At 49.3% G+C, this 12052-nt stretch overlaps 1 protein-coding gene across 1 annotated transcript in view; it reads right to left on the reverse strand.

The window, feature by feature from the left end:
* DAPK2 (death associated protein kinase 2) overlaps window positions 1-12052 on the reverse strand; it is a 124222-nt gene that overhangs the window by 9844 nt on the left and 102326 nt on the right. The window contains 4 exon segments of the mRNA XM_038580648.1: window positions 6199-6244; window positions 7288-7440; window positions 10329-10355; window positions 11149-11197. Coding sequence (XP_038436576.1) covers window positions 6199-6244; window positions 7288-7440; window positions 10329-10355; window positions 11149-11197 — 275 coding nt within the window.

Consider the following 12052-nt stretch of genomic DNA (forward strand, 5'->3'; position numbering starts at 1 on the left):
CCGGGGGCATGCAGCCACCTCCCACACGGGCCCACTGTGCTGCGTGTCACAGTGAGGTGGGAAGCGGCCATCTCCATAATCACCTGAGGGGGAGGGTGGGCGGTGCGGGGAGAGGGCTGGAGGGGGAGACCGGCTTCTCCTGTCATTATCACTGCCCCGCGCCCTCACTGGCAGCCTCCTGCCTGCCGGAGAATCACCTTTCCCAACGCAAAGCTGAGCTATCATGTACCATGTGCATCTGCATCAGAGCGGGGACAGGCTGCTGCCTTCCCCAGGTGCCCACTCTCCAGCTTCCTGGGGAATCTGTAACTGGGAAGATGTGACAACACTGAGCCTCCTCTCCCCAACAGCCCAGGGTGGCATTTGCACAGAGCACAGAGGCCAACCTCTCACTGCCTGGTGAATGAAAACTCTTCTTTATGGCTAATATGGCCGAGCAGCCCCCCCCCCCGGCCCCACCAGACCTTCCCCCTTCTAGGTACTAGTGAAACAGTCCCCTCCCAACACCCCATCCGGCCACTGTCAGCCCTGCCCCGCCCTTGACTCCACTGTTAAAATTCCAGCTATGGGCAGCCTAGTGGTCTGGCTCTGCCTTCAGCCCAGGGTGTGATCCCGGGGACCCGGGATCGAGTCCCACGTCGGGCTCCCTGCATGGAGCCTGCTTCTCCCTCTGCCTGTGTCTCTGCCTCTCTCTCTCTCTGCGTCTGTCATGAATAAACAAAATCTTTAAAAAATAAAATGCCAGCTATGGGCACATGGCGGGGAATCCGACAAATCCTCCGGCGGGGCATTCCATGGGCCTCCTGGGGCTCTCCCCTTTGGCATCAGGTTCTCATGCCAAAGGGTGATAGGAGTTGGACCAGCCAGGTAACAAAGGAAGGTCACAGTCTCCTCTAATTTCCTTGAAAGACTGGGGGGGGGGGGGGGCATTTGTCAGTTCATTTCAATTTGTGCTCAGAAGTTCTTAGGTACAGAAAAGGGTCTGCTCATAAAACATCTCAGTAATCAATAGTTATCCATGATCAGACATGAACACAGAGAGGATGATTCCATGACTGTGAGGAAAACCACTTACGGTTCTAACCCCAACTCTGGGGATGACCAGTGGGGTGACTTCAGACAGGTCTTGTCCTGTCAAATGCTGTAAAACAAGGGTGTCTGGTGGCTCCCCTCTCAGTAGCTCCCCACACGAACAATGAGTGGCTGATGCCACAATTCTAAACTAACTGCTTTTCCCTCCCTGTTCCCAGTCTCCTTAATTCAAATCATCATCAACCTCTTACTCCTTTAATGCATTTTATTTCAACCTTCACAAGAAAGTCTAACCAGGAGTCACTCAACTGGGGGCTTCCTTTCCTTAGGAAATCTGGCTAAATGAGGTAAAGATCTACTGACATGGCGAGAGGGACCTTTGATACTTGCAGTGTCTTAAGCCAGATGAGTACATCACATCTCACGACAGGACAAGTAAGTTCTTGGAGAGTCTTGTACCCAGTCTCCCAGGCAGGGCACAGGAGACAGGGCTTTGCTATCTTCCACTGACTCCAAATGCACATTTTTGGATCTCTGAAATCAGGACTTACCTAATTAATGGCATCATATCATTATTGTCGGTTTGAAGAGAAGGTGGGTGTCCCAGGAGATGGCCACACTGCTTCTATTAGACATTGGGAGGCACTCAACCTCAGACTGTGTGATGTTAGATTCTCTGCCTCAGGTTCTCTTGGATCCCACTGATTGTGCAAATTCAGAAAGCAACCCTGCATGAGTTTTCACCCCTCCGTCTAGCATTAAGGATGAAACACTCATGTTTCCTTGCTTTCTCCTTTTGCATGACGGCTTGATTTCTCATTTGCCATCTCAGTGAGAGTGTCCCAGCTTTGGGGGGAGGGGAGGCAGTCTCCTATGGCACTTGGCTGTTTTCTTTCTTATTTTTGGTACATAAAATAACAATGCATCTTATGTCTGATGAAAATATGGTTTCTTACATCTGATGGAAAAAGTTTCTGTCACAAATATTATATATAATATTTGGAATGATCTAGCATGATCATGGAAAAAGAGGCAGACAGGACTCTGAAGAAATGGTTGCATGGGGGCAAAATCTCATGTCTTGTCTTAAACCATTTGCCATCTGTGCTGCTCCCTGGCCATTCCCCCACCCCACACCACCCAGGACCTCAGGCCGTTAACCAGTTTGGCACTCATCATGGCTCCCCATGACTCTTGGGATAAAAGCTCTTTAATATGGCAAAGTACCACTAGGCATGCTTCCTCTCCAGCCACATCTACACCATACACACACCTTATCCTCTCCCTTCTAGCATTCTTTCCGTCCATGTAGTTTCAGCTTCCATGCCCCATCTACCACAGAGCCCTGGCATGACAACTCTGTCAGGAACACTTCTTTCTCCTTGATTTGCTCAGCTGACCTCACCTCCAGCATCACCACCTCAGGGAGGCCTTCCCTGATTAGATCAAATGCGCATGGCTGCTAGTGCAGTACTACACACTTCTCTTTCTTAGCATGTGATCCACCTGCAGTTCTATACTTATAGAATGTTCTTGACTAATGTTGGAATTCTTTACCTGACTATGAACTCCATGAAGGCAGGAAATGTGCCTGTTTTCACTCAACACTGTATCCCCAGTGTCAACCTGAGCACCTGGCAGTTGGCAGGCGCTCAAAAATTATTTGTCAATAGATGGATGGCTGACTCTGAGTATCACTGCCCTCTAAGCAGAGAGCCGGGGGGCAGTTAGAGGAAGCAGAAAGAGCAACAGACGTATCATCAGAAGACTTTCACTTTTCCCACTACTGTGGCTTTGGGCAAATCACATCCTCTCCATTTCCTCATCTCCAGATTGGGAATAACACACACCCTGCCTATCTGACAAGGGTGTTATGTGAGTCTGTGAAGTCACTTTGAAATGATACAATCTGGTTCCCCACCTCCAAGCTTCTAGCACAGTGCCAGGCCCACACTCCACCACGCTTTGCCCATATGAGCTGGCTGACTGGCCCCTCCAGGGACATGACCTCATGCAGTCCTTAGGGAGGTGTCAAGAGGGGACCACTGAGCCTGTGCTTCCCAATTTTAAGCTCTCATGTAGTTTCTCAACTTTCAGGGCCCAATGCCCTAGGTTCATAAGAAAAGGGACCTTCTTATCGAGTTCCTTTTGGTCTTCATTTCTAACACAAGGTTGGGGCCTTTAGCCAGAAAGGGGGGAAGGGGAAGATGCTGCCCCTTGCCTCCTGCCTGTAGGCTGATCTTCACATGGAGACAGGGCTGGAGAGAACAGTGAACGGCACCCCCTCAGGACCCACTTCTCAGGACAATCGTCTAAAGGTATGAGGCATTCTACCAATACTTGGCAGAACACAGAACTACGTGAAGTTGCTAACTTTACCTCTGGAGCTGAACTTTAATGTGAAGGTGGATATTTAGAGCAAAGTCTCAATATTTCTTCCCATAGACCTCATCTGAGGCTCGGGCTTCTTGCCTTTCTGTTTCAGCCAGCGACCAAAGACTTGAGTAAGTCATTTTTCAGCTCTGCGTCAATTTCCTCAACAGTTACATGGAAATAATAGTAACAATAATAATACCACCCACCTTCCAGCTCACAGAGTTCTTTTAAAGACGGAAGACATGAGTGCAAATGAAAGATAATATTTTCTCCATGCATTTTTAAATCCTCCTTCTGTAGCAGGAAAGCACCACACTGGCTTATTGTCATCCCTAGTTAACTCAAAGATTACCCAAGATCTGCATCCCATAAGGCATAGAGGTGGGAAGTGAGATGTGAACAAACCCATTATCATGAATCAATTATTGAGCATCTCCCCCGGGCCAGCCATCCTCCCTCTGGAGAAGGGTAAGAGGAAGGGTATTCATTTGCAATTGTTTTAACAGCCTGGCTACCCTGCCAGTCAGCCTCCCAGAAAACCAGGTTGGTGAGAGGAGGTGCAGAATGAATAAGTAGCTAGCACCTTCCTGATTCTGGATTCTGCTACAGATATAGACCCTGCAGGATAATTCTAGCTGATGCCCAGGCAGGGCACTTAGAATCATGCTTCTGCAAATCATCCAGGATGCAGTACTGACTGGATTCTGGTACTCAGAGCTTCAAGCCGGCCAAGACTTCCTTGCTGGATGATGTGTCGAGCAGCTCCACCAGGGACTCCCTGGCATCCCTGTGGAACACAGAGCCTAGGCCATCTGTGTTCCTACTCTCCTGCTGGAAGCTGCCCACCAGTTCCTGGATCCACTGTAGGTCTGCTGAGAGCTCCTGCCTTAAAGCTTCAAACTGTGCCTGCAGATGCTCCAATTTCCTGCCCATGCTTCCGAGGCTGGACCCTGTGGCCTGGATATCTTCTCGCAGGACCTTCTTCAAGGACTCCACTTTGCGGAATTCATACTTGAGCTGAGATAGGTCATGCCGGGCGCTCTCATTCTCTTCTCGGTACCACGCTTCTTTCTCATTGTATATGGAGATCAGGGTCTCCACGTCATCCTGGATGGTGTCATGGGTCCCTGCCAGGGCACGGCATCCCTGGTCTACCCGAGCTACATCCTCTACTACACGGGCAAAACGTTCAAAGTTGACGTAGGTGTTATTGGGGGGCATGCTTGAGTGGCATTTGAGGGTGTATTCTCTCAGGCGCTTGGTCTTCAGCTGGGCAGGCTCTGTCTTCTGCTGTTCTGGGGCTCTGACTTCTCCTTTGGACTGGTGGGTATTTAGATAGAACAGCCAGGATTAAGCTGAGTTCTGATCCAAAGGGCAGTTCGAAGTGCAGTCAGAAGGCACATAAGCAGCCTCTTAGGCATTCACTGCATGCATCAGGCCATGGGGAGGACCATGATGGGATGAACATTTCCACAGATGATGAAAAAGATCAAAGAGTACAGGGGTGTTGCCTGCATGCTCACTTAAGGGTAGGGGGGCAGGGTCCATGGCCATTAGAGGTCTCCACATGCATAGCATTTAGGGGGCTCACACAGGCAAGCAGGCCATAGCCAGGACTCTGCAGGCATCCACTCAAAGGCAGGAGCAGGCAAGGCCATGGCTGACAGAAGGAGGCTGAGGGGCTTCTCTCCTTTAGGGCTAGTTGGCATCCTGGGTCTCGGCAACTCAGCACAGTAAGCCCAAGAGCCTCCCTAGCTCCCTAGCTCTGTGATCTGGGCCTGCTCCAAACCTAGGGGGCCCTTGGCCTTCCCCATCCTTTAACGAGCAGATGAACCTGACCTTTTCCAAAGCATTCCAGCCCTCCTGGCTCTCCATCCTTCATAAGCCCTACCCTTGCTCATCTGCATACTCAGATCACCCTAGCCAGCCCTCTTCTTTAATGATCCAGGTGCATGGGAAATCTGGTGATGCCTGGGGAGTACACATCTCATTAGTCAGCAGAAGTAGGGCCAGAATCCCCATCTCCTGGTTTCTATCCCACCAAAGTGTTTTGTTCTGTTTTGTTTTCTTCAAGTAATCCCTGTGCCCTATGTGGGGCTTGAAAGCTTGAACTCCCAGCCCCAAAGAGTCAGTAAGACATCCCTGGCCAAAGTGCTTCTAAGTTGTGACTAGACAGCAAGACCCTTCCCAAAGCAGCAGCTGGAAGCCCAATTACAAAGCAAGTTAGGCAGAGAGTTCAGCTTTGTGCCTCTACCTCCCCAGAGGGAACAGCATTGCCCTGAGGAAAGAGGCTTCCATCTCCAAACCCTGTTCCCTGAGGTCTCAAGGTACCTGAGGAAGCTAGCTGACTGGACAGTGTCATCCTTTCTCAGAGCCCCAAAAGTCAGAAAGAAGGAGCCTTGGTTACAGAGTTGAGGTTTTTAATTGTCATTGCTTTCTCTCTACAACTCAGGAGTTGATTTCTGCTTTGAGAATGAGAGTGACATGTCCTCTGACAAAGTATACTTTGTAAGATGGCCCCAAAGATAAAGGACTTCAATGGAGGTTTGTGAGGGTTTCATTTCATAATTCACCTGAGCCCATGAAATATAATCTTAAACCTATAAACCTCTTTGAACAAACCCAGACCACTTGGCACTTAGCATCCCTGCCTGGCTTTCATCTGTGCCCAAGAGTGGGTATTTCTAGCAAAGGCCTCTCCATGGGCCCTCTGCATCTGCCTGCTGCACACAGCCCTGGCGACAGATCAGGGATGTGCTTACTCACTGGCACTCAACACCATGCCCTTACCGTGATCCAGGGGTGTCTGAGAGCCTCTTGGATTGTGAGCCGTTTCCTGCAACGAGGATCAGAAAACAGTGATGATCCATGAGGACAGAAGCTGAGAACAACAGTCCCCATTCTTACTCTTGTCAGACCTGCATTTTGGCATTCTTTGACCACTGCCATCACACCAGAACAATGGGGGATGCAGAAATGGATGGGAACTGACTGAACTGCCTGCACTCCAGGGAAAGTGGTCCAGGCAGAGTGACATCACATAAACCCTCATCTTTGGTACCAACGTTGAAGGGCCTTGTGCTATACTCTACGAGAGTCCTAAGTGCTCTTGTGAGCTTTAGCTCTCCACAACTAAACCTTTGGTCTGTGTTTTTCTTTTGCTTCCCAGATCACTTCTCTACCTGTCCCTGCTCCAGTACAGATCTGACTTAGCACTGCCCTTAGATGGGGAAGCCAGGTCCCTATACTTTAGAGGACCCTACTTTGGCTTTCTCTGAAGTCTGTGGGATCAAGAGGATATGGCCTTCTAGAATCTGTGGATCTCATTCCTGTTCCATCTAGTCCATGCTCTGGGCACCCAGCACCTTACAATTCCCTGCTTAAAATCTCCTGCTTTGACTTTATAGCTATGGGGCTCACCATGGGCCTGAGGAAGGGGTAGGATTAGCATGTGTCCTATTCTTCCACTTGCTTGACACCTCTGAGTCCACCTCTCCCCAACCCCCCCACCTGAATTGGTTTGATAAACTCTGCCACTTTCCTCTTCAAATCCTAGTTCTGGATGCCTTTGGGACAGGCTGGAAAAGATAATGTGCCCTAGAGAAACCCAGGCTGACTTCCAAGCATGCGCACAAGTGCACACACACACATACACACAGTTATTTATATGTTGGCAGGAAAGAAAGCAGAAAGACTTGAGCAAACAAGACAAATGCCAAGTCTCAGCTAATCCACACATCTCAGCACCTGCCCAGATTAGACCACAATGGTGCAGATGGCAGTGCATGGCAAAGTAGGGACAGACTGATACGTCTGTTGGTAGAGGGAACAGGAGAAGGTCAGTACCTCAGAGGCCCATGCCTTTCTCTGTCATCTTACCGAGTCTCTTTAACCAGAAGCTTCCGAATAAAGTCCTTGGCCAGCTCACTGGTCTGGCTGAAGAATTCTTCATCAAAGTCGTAACTCACTGCTGTGATATTTGCTAGCGTTTCCTGCTTCGTGTCTCCCAGGAAAGGGGATGCTCCACTTAGGCTGAGCACACAGAGAGGGAACATGTGACTATAGGAAAGTAGATGGAGTTGGGGGTGATGGAGTCAGGGAACCCTGATTCATACTGTTGCATGGGGGATGGGAGGCTCCCAGCAACACCCTCTGCCCCCTCTGGGCAGCCAGTCAGCAGCCTTTTCTACTAACTGAGTCCAATTCAATCTACTTTGTGGAACTCCTACTAAGTACCTGATAGGGAGAAACTGTCTTCAAGGGACTTGACAGAGGACAGGTGGAAACACAGAGACATGGTTCTTCATAATCCCAAGCAGAATATAATGGATGACCAGACAAAGGACTGGGGGAACACATGACGGTGGGGAGACCCAGTGCTCTCCATGGGAGAGCTGACATTTGTATCAGTTGCGTCTTGAAGAATGAAAAAGTTGTCAGCAGTCAGAGGAGATGAAAGGTCTTCTAGATTAAGGGAGCAGTTTGAGCCTGAGAGGTGTGGAAATAGATGGGCCATTAGGGCCTGGAAGGGGATGTGAGGTTCCCCCGCAGGGTTTGTCAAGAATATGTATTCAAATAATGACTCCCAAATCTACTGTTTTCTGACTCATATTCCAGCTGATGGGACATGTGTCCCTATATGTGCCATTGACACTGTGCCCTAACCTCCCTCTATAAGCTCCTTGCCTTGATTAATGATGTCACTTCACAAATGCACCCAAGCTAGAACAAAGGGGCTGCCTCTGACTCTTCCATCCATTCCCTCATCACATCTAACCGGCCCAAAACTCTTGTTGGTTTTATTTACTAAATCTCTTGACATTCATCTCCAACCCCACTGCCACTTTCTTAGCATAGTGGCAGTATGGCACACTGGGAAATTTTTATAGTTTAGTCCTGTATTTGAATACCAGCTCTGCTACTCAAAAGCTGTGCAAACCTAGGTAAGTTACTCAACCTCTGAGCTGTTGTTTCCTTCTCTATAAAATGAAGAAAATAAAAGTCTCCACCTCACAAGATTGTCACAAAGAATAAATACATTTTCAATGCTCTATGAAATCTTGCCCAGGCTAAGAGCTCTGGAATGGGTGGCCATTATTTTTGTCTTTGAACACAAAGAACCTTCTATGGCTTCCATTTTCTATAGGGTCACCTCTAAACTCCTGAGCAAGACATCACAAGTTAGTCCCTACCACTTCCACAGCACATTTCACCACACTTAATCGGCTCACCGTTTCCCTCCTCATCAGACAGTCCTTCCCTCCCTTTTTACCTGGAGAATTAATCTCATTCTGTACAGCCCAATTCAGATTAACATCAATCTCTCTCTCGTCAAATCTTCCTCAGCCCAGCAAACCAGTGCCTCTCCCAGGAAGGTGTGTTCATATATCCAGCATAACCTTGGTCCCACTGTGTGAGACTTAGCTGTGTGGGGTCTCCCCCTGACACAGGGAACTCCAGGCAAGCAGGGCAGACATCCTTCATGTCAGCATCCTGAGTGCCTGGCCCGGTGCCCACCATGGAGCAGGCACTTAGTAAACTGTGTGGCACTCAAATGAGCTTCAAGAAGACTATGTGCCTTGTACACACTGAAATCCCTTAATATTTCAGTATGGAAATTAGAGTTCTGAAAAAAAATCAAGGTTTCAAGAGCCAACACAGAATTTGGAACCATCAAGCAATGCATCAAATTCTTTCTGTGCATCCAATTCCTCTGGGGCTTTTAAAAAATGCTGATGCCCAGGTGTACCTGGATGGCTCAGTCAGTTAAATGTCTGACTCTTGATTTCGGCTCAGGTCATGATCAGGGTCCTGGGATCAAGGCCTACATTGGACTCCGTGCTCAGCACAGAGTCTGCTTGAGGACTCTCTCTCCCTTCTCTCTCTGCTCCTCCCTCCACTCCTGCTCTCTTTATAAAAATAAATACATAAATCTTTTTTAAAAAACTGATTAAAAAATACTGATGCCCAGATTCCATCCCTAGCAATTCCGATGTAATATATCTGCAGTGGGCCTGGGCAGTGGTAGGTATTAAAAGGTCTAACGCACAGCCAGGATGGAGACCCTCCGCTGCAGCTCAGGGGGGTCCACCACACCGTACAGAGCTCGGGTCGATGGGCTGTTGGAAGAGTCAGAGACCGGGTATGACACACCAGAGCCTCCATGTCGCCTCTGGCTCTGATTCTTACCCAGTGTACCCTAGAAATAGCACGCACCAGGTGTACAGAGAGGAGACAACAGTTGGGAAGCACTGTTGGAATTAACATGCACTAATCAACCACCTATTATGCACCAGAGCAGCGCTGGGAAGTCTGTACACGGTAGCTTATGTGACCCACAAAACATATCCCGCGGCTGGAAGTTAGTGATTCTTATTCTCCTGATGAGGAAAACAGGCCCAGAGGTTAAGTATCTGCCCAAGGCCACAGAGATCGAAAGTGACAGATCCACTGCACATGGAGCTACACAGGAAACGTCTGCTTAAGCGACCTAATACTACAAGAATGGGAAAGAGACTCTGGGGAGAGACAACAGAGCCTGTGAGAGCTGAGGAAGGGGGCAAGGGGACAGAAAGATGTGGATCAGGGAAGTTGTGGTGGCCTGAGGGCTGTCCCCAGGCTTCTGGGTGAAAGCTGACTTTCTCCCAGGACATGCAGCCTGGGTGAAGCTGAGCGGTGGATGCCTGGTCACAGGGATGCGGACAAGCCTCAACCTCCCCCCTAGGGCCAAACATCCGAAACGGAGCTCAGAGAACAGACCCTCAGGTGTGCTATGTTGGTCAAACACATCTGGCTCGTGGTGAATGAGTAAATGAGTAAAATCAGTAAATTCAGTCTGCCCGTTTGCCTGGCCCTCTTTCATTTCTCCCAGGTCCCCTCCGTTCAAGCTAGGGGGGCGCCCCGGCATCAGGGATACTCACAGAATGTAGGTGATGACGCCTATGCTCCTGCAAAACAAAAAACAGGCCAGTCAGAGCCACCTGGCTCTGATCCCAGCCCTGCAAGGGACTCCCTGCACGGTCCTCCAGGGATGTGGTCACTTGGCCCCCCACAGCAGCCTAAAGATGCCATCTCAAGTCCACGGCCCTCTCTGTCCTACACCCTTCAGCAGCAGTCGGGGATGTGTCTGAGTCATTGAGCTCTGGATAGTCAATCGGAAGAGCCGAGTTCAAGATCAGACTCCCACACTTGCAGGCCGGGACTGGGGCCCAGTCCCTTATGATCTCTGAGCCCCGTTCTCCGCATAAAATGAAGTTAATGATAACTACCTAACAAAGCTGCTGGGAGCATTTTAGAAAACCAGGCAATCAAGGTACTCAGCCAACTCTAAAGCATTGTTCAAATGAAATGAGTCCTGTCTGTGTAGAAAATCAATCACTAAAGTATCCCTGGGGCCCCACACAGCACTTAGAGCCTAAGAGGCTCTCAGTGATCACTTGGTTGATTAACTGAACAAGCTGTTGTTACTGTTTCTTCATCACGGCTGTGGCAGGCCTGAGGGTTGAGCCTGCACCTGCAGCCTTGCCTCTCTTGTCTCTGCCTTGGCCATGTTCTAACTGGCCTCAAGTCCAGGCCTGGCTGCCTCCAGCTGCCCGGGCCTTGGGTCCAGCACACCTGGAGCAGCCAGAGGCTCTGAAGAGGGGTTTTCATGGTCAGGGGAATGTCAGCTGGAGCCAGAGTCTGAGGCCTTCTGCCCTTGAAAGGATTCCCTAGGTCACCTTGGTGGCCTATACAACTTACCACATGTCAGCCTCCAGTCCCAGGGGCTCGTAGTTCACAATTTCTGGAGCTGAAAGAAGCCGTATTGAAGAATCAGCAGGAGAATGAAAATGAGAAGACATGGCTATAGGGAATTTTAGAGCATTTGGTGACAAATGTCCCCCTCCTGATTCCTCACTAAGGAAAAATCAGAGCAACAGATGGAGATAATCTGGGCCTAAGAATTTTGAGAAATGAAGTTGCCTGTTATTTTGGTAGAAACCTTTTACAGAGAGGCCTTGAGAGTGAGGAAGAGGGAAAGTACAGAGGAACACTTGGAAGAGGAAGAAGAGAGTGCAACAGGGAAGATGTAAGAAGGAGAAATGGGGCCTAACACAACAAGCCTACTTGAGAACTTTCTGGTGGAAACCAGTCAAGTCAGCACTGGAAGGTAATAACGAAGAAAGGAAGGCAGAGAGGGAATGCACACTCCTGAGTCTGTCTGGAAGAGGGGCCCCATTCTGGGGCAGATGATGAGCCTGAGGTGCCTGAGGTGCATCCAGGCAAAGATGTCCTGGGAATGGGCGAGTTGAGTCAGAGCCGTCAAATCTGGAGTCATCGTACAGGTAGCAACAGAAGCTGTGTGGATGATGTGGTGAACAGGAGTGAGTGCAGAGTCTAGGAAAGAAGATTCTACCCAGGACAGAAGAGGACCAAACGCTGCCCAAAGATCAAGCAGGCAAGCTCTTAGAAAGTAAGTAATGTCCAGAGAGTGCCCTGCCTGTGGGAAGTAGAGAAGTAGAGATATGAGTGTAGATGATGCCATAAAAAAGCTTGACCATGAAATGGAGAAAGAGAGGTGAGTAGCCAGAGAAGAGAGAAGGGCTGAGCCTGTGTGATCACAACAGGAAAAGGGAGAGAACGGGGAAGACTATGCTTGTTCATC

Source organism: Canis lupus, chromosome 30, assembly GCF_011100685.1.
Source record: "Canis lupus familiaris isolate Mischka breed German Shepherd chromosome 30, alternate assembly UU_Cfam_GSD_1.0, whole genome shotgun sequence".
Classification (NCBI taxonomy): domain Eukaryota; kingdom Metazoa; phylum Chordata; class Mammalia; order Carnivora; family Canidae; genus Canis; species Canis lupus.